The sequence below is a fragment of the Pogona vitticeps genome, chromosome 9 (genome assembly GCF_051106095.1).
Source record: "Pogona vitticeps strain Pit_001003342236 chromosome 9, PviZW2.1, whole genome shotgun sequence".
NCBI lineage: Eukaryota > Metazoa > Chordata > Lepidosauria > Squamata > Agamidae > Pogona > Pogona vitticeps.
This window is the reverse complement of record NC_135791.1, coordinates 8,073,636-8,101,078: the sequence shown is the minus strand read 5'-3', so window position 1 is coordinate 8,101,078 and position 27,443 is coordinate 8,073,636. Positions and strand designations below refer to the sequence as shown.

The 27,443-nt window shown below is 42.8% G+C and overlaps 2 protein-coding genes across 3 annotated transcripts; both read left to right on the top strand.

The window, feature by feature from the left end:
* Nucleotides 1-712: 712 nt before the first annotated feature.
* Nucleotides 713-10,532, top strand: GPATCH3 (G-patch domain containing 3). The gene is made up of 7 exons (XM_020806941.3): nucleotides 713-1,085; nucleotides 1,981-2,414; nucleotides 3,478-3,661; nucleotides 5,867-5,926; nucleotides 7,826-7,947; nucleotides 9,049-9,176; nucleotides 10,154-10,532. Exons 1-7 carry the CDS (start codon nucleotides 737-739, stop codon nucleotides 10,365-10,367), a joined length of 1,491 nt encoding a protein of 496 aa, XP_020662600.3. The 5' UTR covers nucleotides 713-736; the 3' UTR covers nucleotides 10,368-10,532.
* Nucleotides 10,533-11,106: 574 nt separating this feature from the next.
* Nucleotides 11,107-27,108, top strand: GPN2 (GPN-loop GTPase 2). Of its 2 annotated transcripts, XR_013538402.1 has the most exons (7): nucleotides 13,276-13,453; nucleotides 15,117-15,551; nucleotides 18,232-18,388; nucleotides 19,954-20,114; nucleotides 22,106-22,236; nucleotides 23,678-23,991; nucleotides 25,124-27,108. XR_013538402.1 is itself a non-coding variant. In XM_078380038.1 (6 exons), exons 2-6 carry the CDS (start codon nucleotides 15,135-15,137, stop codon nucleotides 23,748-23,750), a joined length of 939 nt encoding a protein of 312 aa, XP_078236164.1. In that variant the 5' UTR covers nucleotides 11,107-13,453; nucleotides 15,117-15,134; the 3' UTR covers nucleotides 23,751-24,209. The 2 variants fall into 2 exon arrangements, 1 of the variants encoding a protein (XP_078236164.1); XM_078380038.1 differs by lacking the exon at nucleotides 25,124-27,108 and having other exon boundaries at nucleotides 11,107-13,453; nucleotides 23,678-24,209.
* The last annotated feature ends 335 nt before the right edge of the window (nucleotides 27,109-27,443 follow it).

Genomic DNA, 27,443 nt, shown 5'->3' with positions numbered 1-27,443 from the left:
CACTGGAAGGACAGATCCTGAAGCTGAGGCTCCAGTACTTTGGCCATCTAATGAGAAGAAAAGACTCCCTGGAAAAGACCCTGATGTTGGGAAAGTGTGATGGCAAGAGGAGAAGGGGACGACCGAGGATGAGATGGCTGGACAGTGTCTGCGAAGCAACCAACATGAACCTGACACAACTCCGGGAGGCAGTAGAAGACAGGAGGGCCTGGCGTGCTCTGGTCCATGGGGTCACGAAGAGTCGGACACGACTAAACGACTAAACACACACAGTTAAAAGTAATGCAGGTTTGGTGCTTACTTGGTTGCTTAAGAGTTCGATCTTCGAACTACATGTTAAACACACTGTGTAGGAAGAGATTTGGCCAGATCCAAAGGGTTACCTTAGCCAGACCCATCAGGCAAAATCCAAAGAAACAAAACAAAACAACACAAAAACATGTGGCACCTTAAAGACTACAGTATTATATTTTCATGTGACTTTAGCCAGACATGAGGATCCATGTATGCCCAGTATGGTTTCATTTGTTCTCTTCCTATATTCTTCTGACTGTTATATTTATCTATTACCTTCTTACAAAATATATATAATGCATTTTCTTATCTCTATGGGGCGTTCTACAATGTGTCTATCTCTACTTTAAGCCCTTGGGTCATGCGCTGTTGCTGCGGCGCCATCTTGCGTTGGGGACGTATTACGCTTCGTTTCTCACGTGATGTGTTGTGGCCTTGCAAAATGGCGGCGCCCACTGCTGGCCCTTCCGCTCTTCAACCCGAGGGCCGGTATTGCCTGGTGAGCTGCATTCCTGCCCGGCTTCGCTCCCCCGATCTCCGCTCCTACTTCAGCCAATTCATCGAGGCCGGCGGCTTCCTCTGCTTCCATTTCCGGCACCGTCCCGAAGGCGGAGAGCGGTCCGAGGTCCCTCCGCGGCCAGGGCCGACTTGTTGCTGCTTGGTCGTGGTGCGGTCCGGCTGGTCGCGGCGTTTGCTTCGTATGTACTCGGGCAAGCGCTGGATTGACAGGCAGGGAGAAACTGTTCTCGGCCGGTGCCTCATAAGAAGGGTTCGCGTTTCCCCGGACAGAGGTAGTAGACAAGAGGGAAGTCTCTGGTGGTTCATATCTTGAATAGGTCTTCTTGCCTAGCCCTAAAGTACAACTCGGTAGACCACCCAGTGTACCTTTCACGTTTTCGGCTCCAATAATTATATTATTTCTATAAGGAATTATACACTAGATGAGCAGCTGGGCTAGTCATGCAACTACATACTATCTTTGCTGTAAAGGAGAAGGGTTTGGGAGGTGGGAGTTTCTGCAACATGGACCAAAATAACTTGCCTGGCCTTGGCTACAGTGTACCTTAAGTTCTGGGCAAAAGGAAGTAATATTTTCTTCTCAATCAACAAAAGGGTTTGGGCCAGTCCTGCAAATGGAATAACCTTTAATATTTGTTATAGCAGTTAAATGTAGTATGTTTCTGAATTCTTTTTTCCCCGAGAATAAATGAGAAATGAAAACTGGCCGAAGTCCCCTTGCACACATTTACTACATGTAAAGGAATAATGTTGGGAATATTTAATTTAAATGAATTGAAAAGTTCCTGTCCTCCCTTTTCAGGTTCTGAGGCTCCCTTCTGCTCACGGAGCAGCCTTTAGGAGCCTCAGGATTGCAGGAGGGGGAGCCCTTAATATCAAACATTTGCTTTGCTAGGATCAGGATGCCCATCTACAATCTGGCAGTAATTTTTGGCTGTTAAAGCCTTTCTCTGTCTCAAGTCTCCCCAGGGCAAAGGAGAGCTTTTGGGAACCTCAGAAACTGAAAAGGGACAATAGGAGGCCTTACATTCATTTAAATTAAATGTTCTTGTCACTGGATAATGATGACATCCTGTTTACATGACATAACTTTATGCTAACAGGATTTCAGTCTTTACATGGCAGTACTGTGCTTGTTCAATGTTTTATTTTTTCATTTTGTCACAGATGCTGGCACATTTCCCTATAAAACCAAAAAGGAACACTGCAGGACATCAAAAGAAACTTTTACTCAGGAAGATTTAAAACTCCTGCCTGAACTGAATCCTCCTGCTTTCATGCCTCATGGCAATGTAGGGACGCCCATGAGAGTCTTCTTGGATCTCATCAAAGCCTGCCGTATGCCTTCTAGGGTTATCAGAAAGTTGCAATTACAGTTCCCAAAGACTGGGTCTTCCCGCAGGTATGGAAATGTGCCATACACGTATGAGGAAACGGAGACTGTTGTAGAAGAAGAGCGAGTCTACACATCTACAGGAGAGGAAATAACGGAAGGGGAACAGCTTCTGGAAGGAGAAATGGCTAATCAAGGCTGTGCCCCAGAAGAGGGAGATTGGGAAGAACCAGAGAAGACATCACAAGAAGAGTCTCCATTGGATAGCGTATGTATCTCTGGTTAGAGAATGGAATTATATGTTTATATCTTAGAGACACAATTTTATTCACTTTAATGAAGGAAAAAGATTTTGCTAATATTTAACTATTCATCTGGGTTGGGCAACATGCTTTCATTAATATGAAACTCAGAGATGTCTAATATAAGTTGCCCCAAACCACTGTCTGAACTTTGACTCAAAGGTTTCTGCTATTGTATATTAGCAACTATGCAAAGAGGTATTGGGAGCTGGGGAATTTGTGCTTTATCACCAATAGATTTCTGCCCACATTAGACCCAGTTGGTGGCACTTGCATCTTTGAAGATTTATTAATTTATTAAGCCATCAAAAAAGAAAAGGTTAAAAACCCAGCCCATCAAAATGGAGGGTTTTTGTTACAGTAATACATAGTTTGCAAAAATTGATCTGTGGTATTTTTGTGCTTCTCATTTGTCAGAAAAGAGCAGCTAATTAATCAATAGCAGATATAACTAACTCCAATACCCATATCCTGGAGTTTTTCAGATGCTGTTCACGGTGGATTGTCTACTTGCTTATAAAAAGGAGAGGCAAAATTATAAAAATCTGTATTGTGGTAATATTCTTAATATTCTGCTTGTATTGATCCATCAAAAAGCACAAAAGTGTGTGCAGGCTTTCAGATCTTTTTCAAAAGATTTTACAAATGATAAAGTCCTCAGGAGTTTGCTTTTTGTATTGTATGCATATATAGTATAATCCCTTAAACAGTAGAGACCGTATCTGTTTGGAAAAAGAATCTTCCTAATATGGCTGCATATTGAAAGTAAAGCTAAGATTACAATGTTAGTCTGATCCTGTGTCTAAATAGACATGGTATTTTGCAGTTCAGGAATGCCACTGAAGTCGGAAGGTGAAGGTACAACTCTTTGTTCATCTATCCGCAAGTGGAAGTTCTAGGGTGACTGTCATCTGAACAGGCTTCCAGTTAGTAAATTTACTAAAGTGACGAAGGGATTACTCAGAAAAAAACTGAGCCAGCCATTGCTGTTTTGTTAATCTGTTTCCTTGCCACCCACTTCTCTTGTAGGATGCTGATGATGACAGATGCGAGGAATGGGAGCGACATGAGGCTTTGCATGAGGACGTCACCAGCCAGGAGCGCACAAAGGAACGTTTGTACGAGGAGGAGATTGAACTTAAATGGGAGAAAGGAGGCTCTGGTTTAGTCTTCTATACAGATGCACAGTATTGGCAGCAAGAAGAAGGAGGAGGTAATCGCAAGCTGGAGGTCTTTCTCATTGTTGTCAATTCTTGATCTTTTTTCCAGCCTGTGCTCTTGTAGAAGCCCTTCATTAAGGAAGCGCTGGAAACGTCAGACCGTCAGTGTCTGTGGCACTTCAGTGCACAAACAAGCCCCCCGTCCAAAAAGAAAAAAGAGAGGATTTCTTCTCCAGTCTGTGACTGGATGCTCCATATCACTTCCCCACCCACACAAATATCTCTTGGTATTGTGTTACATCCAAGCCATGTCAAGCCCGCTGGTATTCCTTTTCTGCTGTCTTTCATTGATTGCTGCCTCCTTATTCCATCTGGCCCGCCACGGTTCTTTTGCTCGCAGTGCCCTTGGGATAGAGTACATCAGCGCTGGTGGTAATCGTAAGGAAAACCTATTTCCAGCTGCTGCTGCTTCAGGGGGACACCACAAAAGGTCACCCTAGGCAGCCTTTATCTGTCAGACATTAACTATGAATGGTGACTTGTCATTGAGCAGAATGGGAAAGCAAACTAGCATTTGATGTTACTTTAGCTGCAGAACTACCATCCAGATTCTGCAGTTTCTTCAAATCTACATTTGAAGCAAGTGTATAGTAAGAGAGAGATTCCCGCCTCCACCAGGCACTGCAGTCTCAGTTACAGCTTGTCCATACTGTTCCCTGTGTAACTTTGAAAAGTTCCTTTACCAACGCTTACGGCTCAACAATTTTAGATTCGCTTCAAGCTCTGAAGTGATAAAGTCAGGGCTGTGTGTCCTCCCAAGGTCTGGGATTCATTTTGCCCTGCTGTGGATGACTGCAGCAAACACACAGTTCCCTTGTACTAGGTGTGAACAATAGCAAACTGCACCCTCCAGAATCCTCTGCAAGGTGCAATTTGCCATTTGAGCAAAATGTCACTTCCTCTGTGGCTTTTTCTTGGCCTTTAAATGTGTTGTAAAGCAGACGGCAGGAGCTATTGATGTTAGACTTCAGTGTTTCCAAGAGAAGAATTTTTGTGGCCCTACAAATGTTATTGGACTACAAGTCCCATCAGCCCCATCCAGGGCAGCAAGTGGTTAGGACTGATGGGAGTTGCAATCCAGCAATATCCAGTGAGCCACCAGTTGTGCGCCCCTGGATGAGAGGCTCCTGAGTCTGTGCAGCCAGGAAGGGCATGTCTCTCTTTGTGACTGGGATGAGGGGAGACAAACTGATGCTTGCTTCTTAGTCCCATCCAAATGCATATATATATATATCTGAAAGAGGAGGAGCGGCACCATTCTTATGCCCTTGCTCAGGTCTCCACAGAGATGGGAGTACTGTACACTTTACACTTAAGAACTCCTGGCTGTGAATTATATTGTATTTTTCATTGGGAAAGATGCCATTTGCTTGTTTTGCCCAGGTCTGCTTTGCATTTGCCGTTCATCTTTGGGGGAAGCTCAAAGTTTCATCACTAAGCCTGCACTCTGAGTCGTGTGCCTTTACAAATGGTTACTCTCAGATTCCGATGCTCTCCTGTTGTGTGTCACCCAAAAATAGACTGTAAGGCACTTCCCTTCCTCAAGGAGCAGGCTTGCCCTTGATCGTGCGTGTGATTTGTGAAACACAACCCGTGTTCAGAAAGAAGCCAGCTGCTCTTTCCAGCTTAGAACTTGGGAAAGGAATGCATTTTGAGTTGGCCATAGCAAACGCATGGGCTTAACTCTGTTTTTGGTGGGTGGTCTACTGCATGCTTGCACTTCTTGTCAGAACTGGAAGAGGGTTAGCGTGCGTCAAGGAAATGCAATGCCAAGAGATGTGCAAGGAAAAAGAAGCCAGGACAAGGCCGTGTGGTCCTCAGAACAATAAATACTCAGGGACAGGTGATCCCTTTATGGGACCATTAAGAAAACAAAACAAAAATAATAAAGCAAGCATTAAGTCCTAAGGAAGAAGGTGTGGGGTAATAGAAACAAAGGCCGAACGGGTGGTTTTTGTGTACAGTCAGGAAATGTGGGTTTTTTTAAGTGTTTCCATTCTGAGGGCCTATGGATCAAAGGAAGCAAAGTTTTTTGTTTCTATTTTGTTTTTTACCATGCTACCATCGATATCTAGTTTCAACACATTTGCAGCATACATGACAGCATTTGGCTATGGCAAGAAGAGCTGATCTTGATGGCATCGTTGTGCTAATGATTTGACAGAAAGTTAACAGTGCCACACTTGTCTTTTTGGCAGATTTTGATGAGCAGACGGCAGATGACTGGGATGTGGACATGAGCATCTACTATGACAAAGGTAATTTGAACTAAAAAAAACCCTTGGTTTAGGATGCCAGGAATGGACAGAGCCTAAACGAGTATAAAAATGTGCCTTTTGTGAAGCTCCTTTTAATGCATGCCGGACGTTTCAAGTTCTGCAAGAAGTTTGACTTATCTTTCTAACCAGAATGTGATGCCTCAAACATTTCAGACTGCCATCCTTTGATTTTCCCTGCACAGTTCAAGGGAGAGTGAGGATAGCTGGGTTTTTCTCAATGTCAAAGGTTAGAAATGTTATTTTTGAGACCATTGCTTCCAAAATTCCTCTGCCACCCTAGGGGCCATGTGGCCATGCTAGCTGGAGGTTTCTGGGAGTTGTAGTTCTTGGCATCTATTAACTCTCTTGCCATACTGTATGTACTATGCTACGGCCAGCCTTTTTAAAGTCAACACCTTGCTGATTACGTAAAATAGTCAAAACTGCTGCTTATTCAGCCCCCTCTTCCTTACGTACTGACCTGCTATAGCAGGTGTACACAAAGTGGTACATCACATATTCAGAAACCCTTTACCCCAGTTTATATTTCCAGCAAGAAGTCACTCCTTAAACCCTGTCCCTTTTCTAGGCCAACCCGTTCCATAATGTTGATACCTGCCACTCAAATATAGCGGACTCCATAGCAGATTGGCTTCCTAAGCAAGTAAAACAGTTCCCTTTGGTTGCAAAGCCTTACCTGGCAGGGGAGATACCATGGTATCTGTGGCATTTTGCTGTCTCTCTCAATATAATCCCACAAACCAAATCCAGTAATTAAGAGAGATTGTATTTTTGCCATTACCGTACATGTTTGTTTTAAATGTTCATGCCAAGCAGTTCTGCTGTGACCTCGAGGCGAGTTGCCTCAGGATGGGAGGGGTGGGCTATGAAATTTCTGCTCCCCATCCTGACCTCGCAGGGCCTGTGGGTGCTCTGGGGCGTGCCAGTGCCTTCTCCCCTCCAATGGGAAATGAAGAAATGGCAGAAGGTGGAGGGGTCCCTCAGCAACCACACCTCTACAATCTTCAGAAGCTCTTGTGACATTCCGTTTCATGCCATACTACAAGCGGCTTTAGGTGAGGCAGGGTAGACAGGGTAAAAATGGCTGCTAGAGGCCATTTCTTCAGCCGTCCTTCCTAGGCAACCTGGTTTGAGAACCCCTCACAATCCAGCATTAACTGGATGTAGAAAGAAACTGTGTCCTGTGCAGTCAGCTGTGAGGATCCCTCCCTTCCTCTTTTCCCCCCTTTGCCCTTTTTGGCAAGGGTTGAAGCCACATTTCTGTTCCTGCCTTGTGGGAATAGAAAGGCAAAGACACGGCTTTTATATCCCCCATTTCAAGGCTGGTTGTTATGTACTTTTAAGCTGTTTCAGGTTTAATGACAACCCCTGATAGGAGTTTCAAGGCACAGGAGATGTTCGAGAAATGGTTTGCCAATTCCCCCCCTCCCTTGTAGACTCACAGCGGATTGGGGGCTTTGGCCATAGCTCCCTTGGGCCCTAATCACTCTGCCCACTACACTGCACTGCCTTTTGAGAGTATTAATGCAAAGTCATCAGTACCAGCAAAATGGCAGTGGCTTCGTAAGGGAAGAGAGCCCTGACTGACCAGCCATTACAGTCAGAAGGACAGAAAGAGAAGAATTCTTGATGGCCTTTTCCAACTCTTTCGCTTGATTTTTCTTTAAAAAAGTACTCCGGGCTCTCTCTGTGCATACGGATGTATATGGTTTACCACTAAGTCCTCCTTTGGTTGGCTGTGGAATTATAGGGGTTGTATTCTAGAACAACGGGTCAACAGCAGGTTGGAAAAAGCTGCCCCTAAGCTAAAGGTTCTCTCCTTTCTGCCTGTTGGGCCCTTTGGCTTTCTGAATGATGCCAGATTTCCATTTGTCCTAGACGGTGGTGACAAGGATGCTCGGGATTTGGTCAAGATGCGGTTTGAGAAGAGACTTCGAGATGGATTGGAGGATGGATCAGTTCTGGGCCAGCCGGTTGGGAACTTTGAAAAATATACTAAGGTAAGGGTAGAGGTTGATGGTGTGAATTATCATTATGTGCTGTCAAGTCAATTCTGACGTATGGTGGCACTTTTTGGGGTTTTCCAGGTAGAGAATACTCAGAAGTGGTTTACCATTCTTCTGGGGTATGCATGTGGGGTGCCCTGGGACTGTTGCAGCTTGCTCAAGGCCCTATAGGCTGCCTGTACCCACAGGAGGCATGGTGAGGAACTCTGCAGCCAGATACCGAACCCACTGAGCTATTCAGCCAGCTCGTGTGTGCTTACAGCAGAATAAAGCAGAATGGATTTTGAACAGCATGTCTTTCTTTTTAGAAATTGCTCTTGTAAGTCCTATCCTCAAGGTATTCCCTCTTAATACTTATTGAGCCCAGATGACCACAAGGGGCATTCAGGAGCAGAGTAGCTAGGGAGGCGGTCTGCCCTTTAACCCTCTGACCTGTGTTTCCTCCTGTGTCTGTTGTTAGCCTGATATTCTCAGGGTCCATCTGTAAGTCTTGCTTACCTTTCTCAGTAGATGGCTCAGGAGCAGACATGCTGTTACGCCTTTCCCATGTGCCTCTAAGACTTCTTCTAAGGCACATGTTGGTTTAGTTACAACCAGGGTTTAGGCTTTTCTGTTTTGAACATAACTTTATCAGCTTATGTTTAAGACAGAAAAGTCTAAATCCTAACCTTTCTTAGTGAAGGTGAGTTGCTTTCACTGTTTCTTCTGCGTTCTTGTGGGATTAGCAGCCCACATGTCTACACTGTTTGCTCTGCTGCTGAGAACCTCAATGGATCTCTCTCACCATGTGAACATTAACAACGATGGGGCCACATAGGTGATTTGAACTGCCTGTGTGCTTGCCATGCAGAGGTGAACCTTTGATCCTCTAGACGTTTTAATGTACAGCTCCCTTCAGTCTCACCCAGCATGGCCAGTGGTAAGGGATTGTGAATCATATCATAGTTATTAACAACAGTGACAAACTTCATCCAGTTCTGATAATAATGCTAACCATGTTATTATGTCTTTATTGTCAAACATTGACTCCTCTCTTTATGCCGAAACCATTATTTTTGCTTTGCTATTTCTCCTATGTGTCTCCTTCCCCCTCAGGGTATTGGCAGGAAAGTGATGGAGAAACAGGGATGGACAGAGGGCCTTGGTCTTGGAAGCAGCAATTCAGGGATCGCTGAAGCCCTGGGCAATGAAGGCCAGCACCCCAAATGCAAGAGAGGATTGGGGTAAGTGACAGGAGATCTTTTAGAAGAAGAGAGAAATACAGTGGTGCCTCGCTAGACGATGATAATCTGTTCCATTGAAATTGCTGTTTAGCGAAATCATCATCTAGCGAAAAGCAGTTCCCCATTGGAGTGCATTGAAACCTGTTTAATACGTTCCAATGGGGAAGAATCGTCGTTGTCTAGCGAAGATCGGCCACAGGAAAGCCGCTTTGCGAACCGCCGATCAGCTGTTTAAATAGCTGTCTTGCGAAGCTTAGGTCCCGAAAACACTCATTTTGCAAGCGCGGAGGGAGCTGTCAAAATCGTTGTCTAGCGAAAATTGGTTTGGGAAGCAGGGACCAAACATTGTCCAGCGAAATTCCCCCATAGGAATCCCAGTTTTGCAAATCACTACAGCAATCGCAAAAAGTCAATGTCTGGTGAAAAAACTGTCATGCGGGGTAACTGTCTGGCGAGGCACCACTGTAAGCGATTCATCTGAAGATGTTGGCTTTCATCTTAAATAGGTAGACCAGCATTGGACAGCTTGGGTGGAACTGGGAGTCAGTTTTCCACCCCCACCACCCCCAACACGCTTTGGATAATTTTCTTTCTCTTTTTTCCCTTTGGTGCCAAAAACCTATACCAGAGGCTTTTTCAGGAAAGGCTGCCTATTTGAGAACCAGAAATTACATATTTTTATTTCACTAACCCTCCGAAACCTGCTGAAGCCTTTGCCCCTGTGTTTTCAGATCCTGTTCCACAATCCCCAACCCCGAGGGTCAAATACATTCAAATTCCTTGTCTGCCGAAATGTCCAAACTGTTGTCCCATTGACATGCAATCCTCAGAAACAAGGGGGAAAGCAAGAAATGTGCTTTACCATACTGGATGTGAGAGAGGAGAATTTTCTGCCTGGAATTCTCTGATTTGTCTGTTTAAAATAATTAGTAGAGAGAGATGGGCACTTCATTTCTCTTTCCCATCCTGTTCTTCAGGTACCATGGCGAAAAGCTGCAGACGTTCGTCAAGCCCAAGAAACCACGTCAGGGTGGCTGCGGGCTGATCTCCACCATCTACGATGAGCCCCATCCTGAGGACAGAGAAGAGGAACTACTTCGGTGCCAGCTACCAATCAGCTTGAAATATCGCCAAGATGCAGCATTCCTCCATGCCGTGCATGGTGTTTCTCAGAGCTTCAGTTCTTCTTGAGAGACTGACAGCAAGAAGAAACTGTTGGACCAAATGTGCTTTTTTTTGCAATGAGAAACGTTATTTTTATTTATTTTGAGGGAGACATTTATTAACAGAACATAGGTTACTGCAACCAAGTTGGAACAAAATAATTATTTTTATTAAATCATTTAGCTAAAGGTATATACTTGGTTAATGCTTTTTCAAGAGGATTGAGGCCTACTACTGGCCCTTCTGATCCTTGCACCCACAACACCCCAGGTTAGAAATGTCAGCCAGCACCTGATGGACTTACAAAATGGGTATCTGCAAGAAGTGGTTAAGTTCTTATCAATGGGTATAATAGCACTATTGATGCTGAAGGGGGCAGCATCCTTGGCTATAGGAAACTAATACCCAGTTCAAATCTATGATGTCTAATCAAGGTCTTGGAGCAGGAAGCAGCAAAGATGGGAAGCAATGAATTAATTCATTACCAGCCAAGGGGCTTTCATGATAGTGTGCTATGATTTACATGAAAATGACTAATGATATACAGTGGTGCCTCGCTTTACGATTGCCCCGCATTACGACAAATCCGCTTTACGATGATCTTTTTGCGATTGCAATTGCGATAGCAAAACGATGGTCTAAATGGGGGAATTTCGCTTTGCGATTTATTTATTTATTTATTGAATTTATATCCCGCCTATCTAGTCAGTTACGACCACTGCTTCGGGAACCGATTGTTCACAAAATGATGTTTTTTAAACATTTGTTTACACATTAGAATAATGTGCCAGATTGAGGAAGATAATCTGCCATCCCCCTTTTTTTTAAATTAACCCTTGTCACAACTTCAGTTCACATATGTATTCTGAACATTAAATCTTGCTCAGTTGCCATTATTCCTACTAAAGAACAGTGCTTTGCTCTTTACAAGAAAGGGGCTGATCCTGGTATGATCAGCGGAGAAAGTGAGGACCTTGAACAGAGTGAACAAATGTCACCACAGTATTAACTTTGGAGCTGTGATCTTTTTGGTTTACGACTAAGTAAAAAGGGCCTAAAATACCTCTTACAACTTTATCCTGTTTTTCATCCAAAAAAGCAGACACAGTGCCAATTTTACTAGGCTGGCTGTGGTTATTTACCAGAAAACACTGTCCTTGTTCAGAGATAAGAAATGTTCTCTATGTCATCTTTGACTTTGAAAATAAAGTTGAGGGACTGAAACTCAGTGAGTTCCTAATACAAATTCATCCCTGCTTTGGGCAAAACATGTACATATTATAAATGGTGACAGTATTCATTTGGAATGCCACAGAACACTCCATATGGTCACAGTGATACACAGGATGAAATCCTGTTACTTAATGTAGAAACTCATGAAGCCATTGAATCAGTGGGGATTTGGGGAGTCAATTCCTCTTTAAATTCCAGTAATTTACAACTTACTTTAGCATAACAACTCATAATTGTTCCATTTGAATCAACAGTTTATTGGGGAGTTGACTCACCAAATCCCCACAGAATCAATGGGTCTACTCTAGTTTGACTGCTAATCTAAAATATAGGATTTCATCCTGAATTTCAGAATAAGGCAGTGTAATGAATTGAACCAAAGAGGTCCAAGCACAGCCTTTGCAAATTCTGTGTGTTCTTGTGACCACTGAGTTTCATTTTATGGCAGATCAGGTACAAAATCCTCCTTCACACACTTTGCCAACTAAAGGACATAATGAGAATTCCTTTCTAGGAAATGGAACATTTATTTGTAAGTATTGCATTAGATAATTAATGCAAGAGTGGTGCATTATGTATTATTTTTTGGTTGCTTAAAACTTTTTTAACAAAAGTGTATGTGTGTGTATTTAAAAATAGAAAAAGTGCTCAAATAGTTTAGAATTAACAAGTAATCGCTATTCCTCCCCTAAAATATTTATTTATTATATTTATATACTGCCCATCAAGAACATGTCTACTATGAGCAACCCATTCACACGCAAAGGTAGCAGATCCCAAGTATTTCCAATTGCTGTTCCCGCCTGAATTTAACACGTGTTAAGAGGGTTTCCATGACCGCTGTTTCTTCTCCCGTTGTCTCTAGAACGAGACAAAAACAAAGCCCTCTTCGGCCTGTCATCTTGCTTCTTCCCTGTTCAGACCATTCACCGTTTAGTCGGTAAAGTATGCTTGGAACACTTGATAGTCTCCTTTTTTTCTACCCGGAAGAGAATAAACAACGCACAGAGAAACTCCATAGAGATGCCATAGAGACGGCAAGAGATAGAGCGCCGCCATGCTACCCCCTGTGTTAATAACCTTCATTAACATTGGCTTTTGCCTTTTTTCCCTGGACGGCGGTTGGGAACAATTAATATAGCAATTAATGGCCTGCAATTAATAGAATAACATGCCTCTAACAAAATGTGTGGGGAGTCCCAAAGCTTATGCAGCTAGACCACATTTAGAGATGTCACAGGATTCTTCACACTTCTTTGCTGCAGCCGACTCAAGAGGGAATTATTGTAAGTTATATAGTGCCTAATTGGTTTATTTCGTTTATTTACATTTGTCTCTGGGCCCTATCTGTAAAAACTGTCCAGAATGGCTTAAAGCAATACACGAACCACTCCAATAAACGAACAATAGGCAGAGAGCAGCATCACAAAGAAAGGCAGAATGACAAACAAAACTGGTGAACAAGGAGGCGGGTTTGGGTTCATGTCAAAAACCGCTCTTTATTTATATTTCTCCCTCCGTCTTTGGATAACATACTTAAGTTTGACCCTAAGCCACGACACACACACACACACACACATACATATACATGCATACATGCATACATACATACAAGGGAACTTGTATATATATAGATTTCCCTTTTATATTCTGCATAGTCCTTTCTTGCTAGATACATCTATATTGTTATATCTCACGAGGCATTTTTTACTTCCGCCCTGGGGAGAGGAAAGAGTGCTGACGTCACCGGAAGTTAGGCATAGCCTGTGGCGGAGTCCAGCTGCAAAGAAAATTCCGCCGTGCAACTACAGTGCTTCCGTCTCTATGTCGGAGGCGGGCGGTGCGTTGCGAAAAGGGTCCGTGTTGCAGTTCCTTAGGAGGTGAGGCGTGCTTATAAATAACAGTAATAATCGTAGGACTGCAGAGCTGGAAGGGACCCAGTCTGGATCATGGAGTCCAGCCTTTTTCAAGGAGGCACTAGGGGGAATCGAACTCCCAACCTCTGGCTCTGCAGCCAGGTGCTTGTGCTTAAGCTGCGTAGTTTTAACCCACTTTCTGATGGGTTAAAACTACTCAGAAATGATTTGTGTTATTTACAATCTAGTTTGTTTAATAATTACATGTGCTAGAAATGGCTGAATTGACCCAGTTTTGTCTTTAAAAGAGAGACCTTTTTAAATCTAGCTTCGAGGGACTCCGCACCACCTTTGTAAAAGTATTGCTTATGTATTCGCGAAGGCTTATATTGCTTATGCTCATCTTCCTTAAAGCCTATCCTGTCCAGTGGAACCCCAATAATTCTGATTTTCATTCTGCCCATTAGCAGTTTTCTGAAAGTATGCTTTATTATCCCACCACCACCACTCTTCATAAAGCCCCCTAAAAACTGAGGTGACAGATAAGTTTGTAAGAAAAATCCTTTTTTTAAAAAAAGGGGGGGGGGGAGTTCTCTTTAGCACCTTTTGTTTTGGATTACTTTTTTCAAGCACAAAAGCTTGCTAGTGAATGTTTGTATTGTCTTTTTTTTTACTTTTTATTTCTATTTTGCTTTTACATATATTTTTTTCAGGCAGTTAAGTTACAAATAAGGAACAAACTCTAAAAAAAAGAGGAGCGATGCTTTGTTTCTCATGTCTGTGAATTCTTACCCCCAAACCAAAGAAGTTTATTGGTTTTCTTGCTAATATATATCGCTTGCAGCAGCTAGTTGAATAGCTCAGTGGTTCAGGTATCTGGCAGCCACTGTTGTTGTTATGACATGCCAACAACCATCGGTTTAGGGCTGTGCAACAGATTTGTGATTGCAAAGTGTGACACTGACCAGGAAGTGAAGAGCTGTTTCCATTTGAAGTGAAAAATATCATTACTGTTCCCCACATTTAAAATGATTTTCCTTTACAAAGATTACATAGGTAGGTTTGCCTGAGAAAGAAACTCTCCCAAGATCAGTTAGTTAACTTCAGTGATGCTGGCAAATCTTTTGAGACTGAGTTCAGGGCTTTGGTACCAAGTCCTGAGTCCCAAGTCCGAGTCTCTATTAAAAACAAGCTTTTTCCCCCAGAAAAAAAAGAGACATGGGTGGGTTCCAAGTTGGGAATCAAGTCCAAATCACAGAAAGAAAGAAAAAACCTGATTCAAGTCACAGGTGTGACTTAAGTCTGACTTGACAGCGAATCCCGCAATTTGAGCCCTCACCCCTAGTTAACTTTTGTGTCTTGAATGGACTTCAATCTCAGACCTGCCTAGCTCTAATCTAATACTTTAATTATACTAAATTAGAAGACTCCAAATCAGTGGTCATCATCAAGTAGTACCCTACTTGTTCTTTATTTTTTCCCCTCTTTAGGTTTACATGAGCAAATACTTAAATATTTCAAGAGTAATTCTAAAACTTTCAATTGAAAATGCATCAGGGACTTTATCATAGTAGAATTTTGAGACTGATTGGCTACTGAGTCTGTGCCTTGCACTGCATCCACTTTTGCCTCTAAAGCAATGTGCAAAATGGCTTTTCATTCCTTTTTTGTTCTTGTTGTTAAACAGGGAAAAGAGACGTTCATCATGTCAACAAGCTACACGTCGTCGGAGTTACACTTCGGCCAGGCGGTGATTGGGCCTCCTGGTTCAGGGAAAACGACTTACTGTCTCGCCATGCAGGAGTTCCTTTCTGCAATTGGGCGTAAAGTTGCTGTGGTAAACCTGGACCCAGCCAATGAAGGAATTCCCTACCAGTGCGCTGTGGATATCTCAGAACTGATAACGTTGGCTGATGTGATGGAGAATTTGAAACTGGGACCCAATGGTGGCTTAATCTATTGCATGGAGTACCTGGAAGCCAACTTTGACTGGCTGCAAGAGAAGCTAGCACGATTTAAGGGACATTACGTCTTATTTGACTGCCCTGGACAAGTAGAGCTGTGCACCCACCATAGTTCATTGAGAAACATCTTTGTTCAGCTTGCTAAATGGAACTTCAGGGTACGTTTGGTGTTCAAGAAATGTGACTGAATCATTCAGTTGCAGTTTGTTGTTAAAAAATTGTTGTCCATCAGAGGCCAAATTGAAAAGACAGAATTTATAGTAGTGTATTTTTCCATGTATAAGACTATATTTTGGTCTAAAAATTTTAGACTAAAAATTGAGTATCATCTTATACACGGAAGTAAGCAGAGGAGAGAACAAAAACAAGTGGAGGGGAAAGCAGGGATCAAAGCGATCCTGCAGGGCTTTGATCCCTTTCCCCTTGCACTTGCTAAGCTCCCTTAGATTTCTTAATTTTGGGTTAGAAAAGTGGTGGGGCGTCTTATACATGGGGATGTCTTATACGCAGAAAAATACAGTAGTTCACAAGGATTCTGTGATATGTGATCGCTTTTTAAACTTTACAACAAAAGGTGTCATGGTTTGGGCAGTTCAGTTCAAGGCACAAAGGTTTCTGTCTTTTTCTGGACTGCCATGAATCCATAACAGAAGCTGCCTGGGTTGGAAGGGCAGGCTGTCATGTTGTTGGAGATTCAGCTTTCTCTCATACCACACAGCAGCTTTCCACAACTGGGCCCATGCTGCCTGAGGGGTGATGGCAATTGTAGTCCCAAACAGCCTGGAGATATATTTGTGAATGGTGAGCCCAGGTATCCTAGCTGTCCTGTTTCAACTCTGATGGCGACTTCATTTTAGAAATCTTTCAGATAGCTGTTTATCCTCCACAGTTTCGCCATATTAAGCGGCATATGCTGCCTAGCTTTACTTCAACGTGAGTACAACACTCCTGTGTGAATCAGGACTCTGTCAGGGCAGATTTTGCTGACCCCATAGATGGTTCTGCTCATGTTCAAGTGAGTGCAGGTAAGAACAGCCCTTCAGACGTTGCCGCATGGTTGGGAATTGAAGGGATGGGGGGGGGGAAGAAGTCCCAACCAGCCAACATGGAAAGTCTCTTCGGCCAGGATCCTTTGTACTGTGCAGAGGAGAAGGGCAATCATGTAAGGGTACTCCCGTAAGCCACTCTGTCCGGCTTCCTGTCACCCCACCAGTTATTCAGCCAATCTGCAACCAGTGCAGCATTTACTGGCGAACATGCCAGAACAAGGGAAACCAGCCATTGCCTTTCCACTCTGCGCTGGTGCGAGTCTTTAAGGTGCCACTGGATGCTTTGTTGTACTAGTGCCTCATGCTTTAGACCCAACCTTGGGTCCCCAGGTATTCTTGGACTACAACTCCCAAAGCTTTCACCACGAGCTGTGCTGATCAGGATTTCTGGGAGTTGTAGTCCAATAACACCTGTGCCTCTCCAGCTGTTGCATGTTGCCTCCTCTTAGCCCCAGCTGGGATGTGTAATGGCCAGGAATGATGCGAACTGCAGTCCAAAATTAAGAAATCACAGGTTCTCTGCTCCAGCTTCTTGAGTTTTCAAGATGCTCAGTAACAATAACAGTGATGTAGCAGTAACGATCCCATCTGCTGGTTCCCAAATCAATGCAAAATGATGTCCTCTGCAACACATGCAGGGCATGTTATTATTCAGGATTGACTCGTATTTACTGTGGAGGCCAGACAGTCCATAGCCAGCCAACCATGGCAATATTGCATATATATAAACATGTGCAAGGGCAAATCATTTTTTCAGAAGTTTGTTAGTGGTTTGGTAGACTGGGAAAAGGGCTAGCGAAGAGATGTAACGTGCTCTGGCCAGCTTCTCTGAGAAATTTCCAAGTGCGACTGCCTTATTGAAAGATGCTTGCTTCTTATATAAAACATGCAATGTTCTGATGGTGAACCACCAAATCCTTATGGATGGATATATTTCATTTATTTTTTTCTAAGTGATGATGTAGGACCAAGGGATAAAAACCAAGGATTTTTTTTTAATAATGTACAGATATAATGTGCAAGATGTTTTTTTTTTTTTTTTGGTTGCTTGTTGAAAAAGGTTTTGTTTTGATTTATTTGTGTGTTGTTACTAACTTTCTGTAATGCTACGGTAAGTAGTCATTAAGAAATTCTCATGTTTATCCTTGGATTTAAGCTCTTGAAATATATTTTCCATGTTAGAAAAGTCATATACATTTTCTTAAACTGTGAACCTGGATCACTGCAATCACTCCTCTCCTTCCACAGCCACCTTCCGGTGCTTGGCTTAGGCTGTACCATCTTGGAGCAAATGCTTAAGGCAGCCAGACTGACTGTCAACCTTGCGTCAAAAAGCTGTGGAAAAGCTGGTGGCATCCATGCCCTGGAGCCTTAAATCTCATGCCGTGGAAGAAATGAAGCAAGATTGGTGCCAGAAAGATTCTTTGAACTTGAATGCACATGATAGTTTGACCTGCAGATATTAATGCTTAGAAAGTTAATGCAGATATTGATGTTTAGGGAAAAAAATGGGGGGCTGCAACTCTGAGAATTCCACCAACAGTCTATCCAGCAGCTCTGTTGGATGGGAGATTCTGTAAAATATAGATCGAAAAGGTAATTTTTTTCTCTGTAATATAGATAGCCTCTAGATACAGGTCAATCCTTTAAGAAGCTATTTTAAGGAAATGTGTAAATAAAGAATTAGGATGGAGCTCTGCTGACATCTGTGCCGTTTCACTGTATTAACCTCCAGACTTGACAGGACGTGTGTCTCATCCTTCTTTATGCTCTTCTTTGCTTGTTGCAGCTGGCTGCTGTCCATTTGGTGGATTCTCACTACTGCACAGACCCTGGCAAGTTCATTTCCATTCTCTGCACTTCCCTCTCCACCATGCTGCACGTCGAACTTCCTCATGTAAATGTCCTCTCCAAAATGGACCTGATCGAACAGTATGGGAAACTGGGTGAGAATTATTGTGAAGCTGACAACTGTTGTCCAGGCCTCCACCTTACAAATACCTTTTAGCGCTACAGTCGGACTCCCGTATCCATGGGATCAGTATCGCTGATTTCACTAGGCACGGCCTGAGAATATTAAAAAGATTAACAGAAATCCAGAAATAATAAATTTCTATGATGTCGTTACCAGAATTGGCCCATGCTGTGTATAGCATTCACTGTTATAATAATGTCCGCTAGTATCCTTGTTTTTCAGCATCCATGGGGCAGCTTGGAACCAATCCCCTGAGGATACAGGGGGTCCTCCTGCATATTTTTCTGCTACCAAAAGCCATGCGCAGAGTGATGGATTTTTGTCAGGATTGTATCGAAGAAGGCAATGGTAGATTTCTAGCCCCCTCACTATCACGATCTCAAAGTGGTTTACAAATGAACCCTTCCCTCCCCATGACAGAAAATATATTGACCCCTACCCCAAGTCAAGACTGTTAAATTTTAAATTTATCTGACACAGTGCTGTTAATGTCACAGGGTGGAAAAGATCTTTCCTTGAGATTCTCAAGGGCAGCTGCCAGCCCAAGAAAACAGACTTGGAGAAGAAGGCAACACCTCAGACATTGCATAAATTACTCTGAGCATTTGAAAAGAGTCCTGAATTTTGTGTAATGAATATGGGGCCAGTCTTCATCACTTCCCTTATGACCTTGAATATACTGTACAGTGGTGCCTCGCTTTACGATTGCCCCGCATTATGATGAATCTGCATTATGACGGTCTTTTTGCGATTGCAAAACGATGGTCTAAATGGGGGGATTTCGCTTTGCAATGATTCTTTGCAAAACGATGTTTTTCTAACAGCTGATCGGCGGTTTCAAAATGGCCGCCGGGTAAATAAGATGGCTCCCTGCTGTGTTTAGAGATGGATCCCTCACTATACAGGCACCGAAAATGGCCGCCTTATGGAGGATCTTCGCTGGACGGTGAGTTTTAAGCCCATTGGAACATATTGAAAGGTTTTCAATGTGTTTCAATAGGCTTTTTATTTTCGCTTTACAATGTTTTTGCTTAACGGTGATTTTCCTGGAACGGATTATCGCCATTAAGCGAGGCACCACTGTAGTTATTATTATGATTTTAATTTCTGACTTATTAATTATATCTATAAACTTTAATCCATTGAGTTTAAGACAGCCTACCCAATTCTTCCCATTTTAATCTCAGAATAACCCTGTGATGTAGATCAGTCTGTGAGAGAGTGATGGGTCCAAGGCTCAATAGAGACTTGAATCTGGTTCTTTTGAAGTTCCCGCCTGGTTCTGTGAACATGGAGGCCACACGATCTCTCTGGCTACAGAACAAAAAAATAATATACTGCAAGGAACACCTCTCCCATGTAGAAGAAGGTTAAGCTGCTGAATTTCTGTTTGCTCTGCTTCTGAGAGTCTTTTTCCAGAGAGGTTTATCAATGAATCATTTTCATCTGTACATCTATTCCTGAACTTCCTGAACATTTTTCTTTTCTTTTCTTTTCTTTCTTTCTTTCTTTCTTTCTTTTTTGGTTGCCTTGCAGCCTTCAATTTAGATTATTACACTGAGGTTCTTGATCTGTCATACCTAGTGGATCATCTGGCTTCAGATCCTTTCTTCAAGAATTACCGTCGCCTGAATGAGAAGCTTGTGGGAGTCATTGAGGACTACAGCTTGGTCTCTTTTGTGCCTCTCAATGTTCAGGTAACCAAAGGCAGGTGACAGGAAGCAAATAATTGAAGTTCGTGGACCAAGCATCCACTATATCAAACAGACTGTATTTTTGACACCTGCTTTTCCTACAAAAAAAACTTTTGGCATATATTTTCCTGCATTGAATTTTATAGGATTTTCAATTTATTTATTTAATATATATGCCGCCCAAACTACCCAAAGATCTCTGGGTGGCTGTATTTTTTTTAATAAACAGCTGTTTGTCTTTTTCCTACATTAATGACATTTAGTACAATTTGGTGGCTAAAAGATAGCCTGGAAGCTGAGAAATGCCAATTCAATTCTCACCTTAGCCATGAATTCATTACGTGGACCTACACAGACTTCTTCTTCTCAGGCCTTCTAGACCTTAAGACTTCCTCTTGAGGTCTAGAAGGCACCAGAGTAGGAGAAAGTGATGCAAGGGAAGGGTGATCACTTGCAATATGCTGGAGGGGACACATTTTTAGTGCAAAAATTAAGGAACAATTGTTTAACTTAGCAGGAAAAATATATAACATACATACAATAATGTACCATATGAAATGCAAAGGCATGCCTGTTTTTATTATGAAGTCCAACAATGATGAATTTAGACAACTGTAACAGGGTTAAAAAAATTTCTAATACAGTGGGGTCTTGACTTGAGAACTTAATCCGTATTGGAAGGCGGTTCTCAAGTCAAAAAGTTCTCAGGTCAAATCTGCATTTCCCATAGGAATGCATTGAAAACCATTTGATCCGTATCTGCTCTTTTCCGTCCATAGAAACTAATGGGAAGCTGCTATTCCGCCTTCAACCACTAGAGGGGGATATTTTGTTTCTTTTTTTCTTAGGTCAAGAAAGGTTCAGGGAAGGCAGGGAAAATACAGTCCAGGCAGGACAGTAGCAGGCAGTCTGAAGACTGTCTCCCAATCCACTCTCTAAACGCTGGGAGGAGTGAGGAAGCAGACAGGCACCTTTTTCACTGGCCAACAGTTAACTGAAAGTTCAAATTTTGGACTTTCCCTGCCTCCCACATGGTTTTTTTCAGTTCGTAACTCAAATCTAAGTATGTAAGTCAAGTCAATATTTTCCTATGAGAGCGGTTCTTAAGTCAAAATGTTCTTAACTCGGGCCGTTCTTAAGTCAAGACCCCACTGTACAGAAGTGAATATTTTAAGGATGAGGGAACAGCTTGTGGTTAACAATCATCCTGTAGGCTTGTTCACATATGTTTTTGCTGCTGCTCTTGATGACTGGAGCATCAAGTGGCAATGTCCATGTGTGGATGGGGTGGGGTTCTGTCTTGCATGCCACTTTTATTTTTTAAAATATTTTTTATTTTCTATAATTATAACATACACATAAACATATAACACATAAACTAAAATACAATTTAACTGTGTTCTCCACCACTATAAACGGGACCTCTTGCTGTAATCTTCTTCCTCCACCTTCTTCTTCTTCTTCTTCTTCTTCTTCTTCTTCTTCTTCTTCTTCTTCTTCTTCTTCTTCTTCTTCTTCTTCTATTGTCCTCTTCTCCAGAACTGCATTGATTCTTGATTTGGAGCTTTCCCTTTTCCTCTTATTAACCCATATTCCAAAAATCTGCCCCATATTTCACAAAAATTATAACTTTTTCAACTCTCCTTAACCTTTAAACTACAAGTTAATTTATCATTTATAGCTATATTCCATATTTTTCAATTTATGTCTCTTGGAGTTCCATGAGTTGGTTCATTTGTTTTATTTAAATATATGATGACAGTGTTTTTATCTTGTTGTAAACTGCCCGGAATAGTGCGTTGCGCTAATGGGGCGGTATATAAATTCCATCAGTCTATCAGCCAGTCATTCTGATTCAATAGACAAGAGTTTTCATAAGCCATGGAGTGGAATGCAGTTGTGTGAAATTGCTTTGCAAGAAATCAGATCGTGAATAGCATGGTGAAGTACCATAGAAAAATCCATTTGGAATCCCTCACCTGTCTCCTTTCCAGGACAAAGAGAGCATGCGGTGTGTGATGCAAGCAGTAGACAAGGCCAATGGCTACTCCTTCGGGGATGGGGAGCACAGAAGCCTCGAAGTCCTGATGTCTGCGGCCGTGGGGGCTGATTTTCACTTCTCATCGTATCCTTTTCCCTTTTTCCCCCACCACTCTGTCTTCCTCTTCAGAGGCTAGGCCTTGTTTGTATATGTCAGGAATTAATTATTCAAAGAAGTTTGCTCTCCCATCATTTTGTTGTCATTTAACATTGGGTGTCGGCTGATCACTTGGAGGTCTTTTAAGTTGTGAATCAGACCTGTGTAGAATCCCTGCAGGTGCAGATCTGTCTATTTCTGCAGCTGTAATTTGGTGTTTTTTTTAAAAAAAAAACACACATTGGGGCTGTGGCAATTGAGCTAAATTTTTGTGTGCAGTGATATGGATTGGGCCCAGATTGAGACCTCTTTAGAGCAGTTCCAGTGAAATGAACAGGACAAGTCATGTTTACGACGTTGCATCTCCTCTCATGTATGAAAGGGTTTGTGTGCATGACCCAGTGGCAGAGATGTGGGAGCCCCTAAGAATTTGCACGTGAGACTTCCATATCCTGGAAGTGGGTTTGCCAGAGTCTGCACAGAATGGCCCATAAAATCCAGCTTATAAATAGAGACCCTGCTGGTTTATTCAGAGATTTGTGGGGAAAAAATAAACTCTGGCTTTACAGGTTGGTTTTTAAGACTTTGGGGCAGAGTAAAAACTCCAAGCCAGAGGGTGCCACTGACGCCTAGAATCCCTCTAGCTCCTTCTCTTGTAGCTCTTAAAAGCAATTTCTCCTGAGTAAGGGTGTAAAGAAAGTTTTACCACCCACTGAATAAAATGTGAAGACCATTGGGATTTGGATAAAATTGTTTGATGTGTTGTGCCTAGTTCTGAAGGTTCTTATACTGTGTTTCCCCAAAATTAAGACAGGGTCTTATATTAATTTTTGGGCCAAAAAAACTCATTAGGGCTTATTTTCAGGGGATTTTTTTTCCATGTACAACAATCTACACTTATTCAAATACATGTCTTCATCATGGTTGCTGCACAAAGGTGGAGGGTGGAGTTTCACTTAACTGGGACTTATTTTGGGGGTAGAGTTTATATTACAAGCATCTGGAAAAATCGTACTGGGATTTATTTTCAGATTAGGGCTTATTTTCAGGGGAACAGGGTATGATATAAAGGGATTATTTCACCCACTTTTGTTCCATACAGCTGAAATTCCATTTTTGTAAGATGCACTGTATTTGATACTATACATTTGGATGAAGTGTACATGTATTTGTATTCTCGAAGGCTTTCATGGCTGGGATCCAATGCTGGTTGTCGTTTTTTTTTCGGGCTGTTTGGCTGTGTTCTGGAGGTTTTTCTTCCTAACATTTTGCCAGTCTCTGTGGCCGGCATCTTCAGAACATGTATTTGTTGTCTTGTCATCTAACCATCAACTAGAGATGAAGAATGATGGTTCAGCAGCCTCTGGCTTGCACCTTGAACACTGGCCCCTGTTTGCTGCTTCGTTGTCCTTAACTTTCACACAATCAGCACACTGGCAGTCCAAGAGAAGTATGTGCAGCCGGAGGAGAAATCAGTGGAACAAGAAATCATGGACGTGTAAATGAGGCCTGCTGCAGGAGGTGTCATGGGATGATAACTCATCCTGCCTAAGGTGTCTTCGCATCAATACCAGGAAAGTGGCTGGTGCATGTTTTCACAAGGCCCAAAGAATTATGTCAAACAGAGACTACCATGGGACAGCTTGTATCTTTGAGGTTCTTTTCAGAAAAGAACAAGAAGTATAGGAAGCCTCCGTAGCGGAGAGAAGGACAAACCCGCCTTTCTTTTCTCTCATGAAGAAGGTACACACATCTAAAAGATTTGTAGTTGGGTAAATAAATGTTGGTGGTTTGGCAGCTGCAAGGGCCAGGATGTGGCAAGAGCTGAGAGCTGATCTCCACCAAAGTGAAAATAATCAACATTGTCAGGAGGATTTTTGCAGTAACTGTCCAGGATATCTTTCCCTATGTTTCGTTGAGAAACATAAAGTGACAAGCAGCCAAATACATATATATGTGTACACACGTGTGTGTGTGTGTGTGTGTGTGTGTGTGTGTGTGTGTGTGTGTGTGTCTGTGTGATTTCCCTTACTTGTGTGTGTATGTGTGTGTGATTTCCCTTCCATGTATTAGGATAAAACAGTGTTTGCCAACCTGGTGCCTTTCCAGTGTGTTCAGCTGCCATTCCCACGATTGTCAGACAGGATCACCAGAGGTACATCATCCGTGCTCTTTTGGACTCTCGTTCCAGCCCACAGACACACACCTGCATTTTATTTGCGCCCGGAACAGGGCTGACCTTCCAGGCTGTTTCAGATGGCCCCGTTTCCTGTGCATGAAGGAAACTGTCCCAGTGCTTCCTGGGAGGCCCAGGTCTTTGCGGGAGATGCACTTCTTTGTAGTTCTGCAGGCTGTCTATAGCACCGAATGGGAAGCCAGACGACACCCCCCACAAAGTGGTTCCTCGGGTGCTTCAAAGTCTATGTGATAACGCCTCTGTAGCAGGATCTTCGAATGGGTCATTCCATATCTCTTCTTCAACCCCTTTCTACTTCCCCTGTCTGGCCTGAGCTCTCTTCTTTGCCTAGTTTCCTTTCAGCCTCCTCCTCCTCCACCTTTATATCTCTTTAACTCCCACTGGTCTCCTCCCCCCTTTGACAATTGACCCTGCACTTTTGCTCTTCTTGGTTCTTTTTTCTCTATCTCTCACCTTTTCTTTTTTTCTTGTGTATACCAACAATAGAATTCAATGCTTATATCGCCTACCATCTTCAAAACAACGTTCTCATGGGAAATGTATGCATAATACATTATTTCAAGGCAGAGATGAAGCATACACACAAGAGGGTGTGCGCGTGTGTATGTGTATAGATGGATGCTTCTAGACTTGGCTTTTGTCATCCCAGCAATTTTCACCTGCCTCTTGATCTTCCAGATCCACTTGGGTTTCTACTTCTCCTGTGTGGTCCTACAACAGCATAGCTTCTCCCAGATCCACGAGGGGACTTGAGGTATGGCATTTTGATGGACCTGAGGATACTGACAGGGGTCATTGCATCACTGTCCCTGGCCTCACAATGAGACAATGCAGAAAGAAAAAGAAATATAAGGCATGGTTAGTGGATATCTTAGTTTTGATTTCTCTGTAGGCCCACCTCTCTAAGGGAGAAGAGTAAAAAGAAAGGAAATGGCTGCAAAGAAAGAAGCAGAAAGCAGAGAGCCCTAAAAGTAGCAGTCCGAAATGAGTAAAAGGGAAGAGAGGAAAGGCACCCACCCTTGGTCCAGAGTGCTTGCTTTCCATATATGTTGGCATACATTTTAAACCAGGGTTTTCTACTGTTTTAATCCCTCTCCTATGAGGCACAAATAAATAGCTACACTCATTTGTTTGAGTAGCACAGTATTGTAGTAGTGTCTCTTTTTATCACCCAAAAAATATCTTATTCTCCCGCCTAGCCTTTATCTTCTCATCTGCACATCCTCCGTTCTTCTGCTTAGCACAGATGCAATGCTGGATGATCTACAAACGCAATGTGATGGGAAACTGCAGTTGGCCGTACATATGCAGAGATTCCAGAGAACATAAGACAGAAAGGAAGTGCAAGTGAACAGAAGGGAGGTTCTCACTGCCCTTCTCTTCCTGTGTGAATTGCTGGAATTTGTCTGCTGGCCATGCTCGAAACAGCAGGAGGCTGGGGTTGGCAGCCATTTTGTGTCCTTCAAGGAAAGTGGTGTGAGCTGAGGCAGATTTTTCTAGTTCTTTGATGGAAAAGAGAAAGGAGGATAGAAATGTTAGTATATGTTTATATACCGTATTCTTCCATGTATAAGACTATACTTTTGTCTAAAATCTAGACCAAAAATTGAGGGTCATCGTATACATGGAAGTAAGCTGAGGAGAGAACAAAAACAAGTGGAGGGAAAAGCAGGGATCAATGTGATCCTGCAGGGCTTTGATCCCTGCTCCCCCCCTATTTGCTAAGCCCCACTCTTAATTTTGGATTAGAAAAGTGGGGGGGGGCGTCTTATACACGGGAAAATATGGTAAATGACAGAAATAAAATAAGAGTCTTTTTTTAAAAGCTAAAGTGTTAAGCAGACTACACATTCTGGAGTAGTAGTAGGCATCCTTCAGTCTGGAGAGACTATGGTATCGTGCTCTATATGGAGGTCATGGAACAGTGTCTAGTGTGGCTGAGAAGGCCAATTCGAGAGTGACAATCTCTTCCACATTGAAGACAAATACAATCTGTCCCCTGTTCAGCTCCCTGGTTTTGCTTCTTTCGGGACTGCCTCTTTGCCTCGGCCTGCTGTACAAGGGTCTCTTCAAATTGGGAGAGGCCATGATGCAATGCCTGCCTCCAGGCTGAACGCTCAGATGTCATTGTTCCCCATCTGTTGAGGTCCATTCCTAAGGCCTTCAGATCCCACTTGCAGATGTTCTTGTATCGCAGCTGTGGTCTCCCTCTGGGGCAGTTTCCCTGCACTAATTCTCCATACAAGAGATCTTTTGGAGTCTGACCATCAGCCATTCTTACGATGTGCCCAAGCCAACGTAGACGGTGTTGTTTCAGTAATGTATACATGCTGGAAATTCCAGCTTGTTCTAGGACTACTCTATTTGGAACTTTGTCCTGCCAGGTGATACCAAAAATCCGTCGGAGGCAACGCGTATGGAAGGTGTTCAGCTTCCTCTCCTGCCATGCACAAAGGGTCCAGGACTCACTGCAGTACAGGAGTGTACTCAGGACACAGGCTGTATAGACCTGGATCTGGAGTAATGCTTCCAAAAAGGAAGTAATGCTTGTTTCTATTAATACTGATGTGTGTACATTTGGGGAGAGGGAAGGAGTCTCTTGTAACATGGCTTGGGCAATGCTTTATTTTACTTCTCCAATACCAGTGAGCTGGCATTATTTATTTATTTGTATTTCATTTCATTTTCGAGGTTTGGCTCACAAACTGAGGCTGAAAGTCTACAAGTCCCTTTTTTCTCCCAGGCAGATAGAATAACAGTTTGCTGCCCTTTCACAAACCCTCATGTAATTTCCCTGGAGTAAACTGCCTCCTTAGTCCAACGGACAACAGAGCTAACACTTCTTATGAAGATGAAGCTTATTTCAAAATAGTTGGGTGCTCCGTTAACAGGCAAAGGACGAACATTCTCCACACACAACCCTCACCTCAGCAGTTCATTACATTGCACAATGCTTGGTAAGCTTGATTTTAAGTACTTCATAAAGAAGCAGGCTATG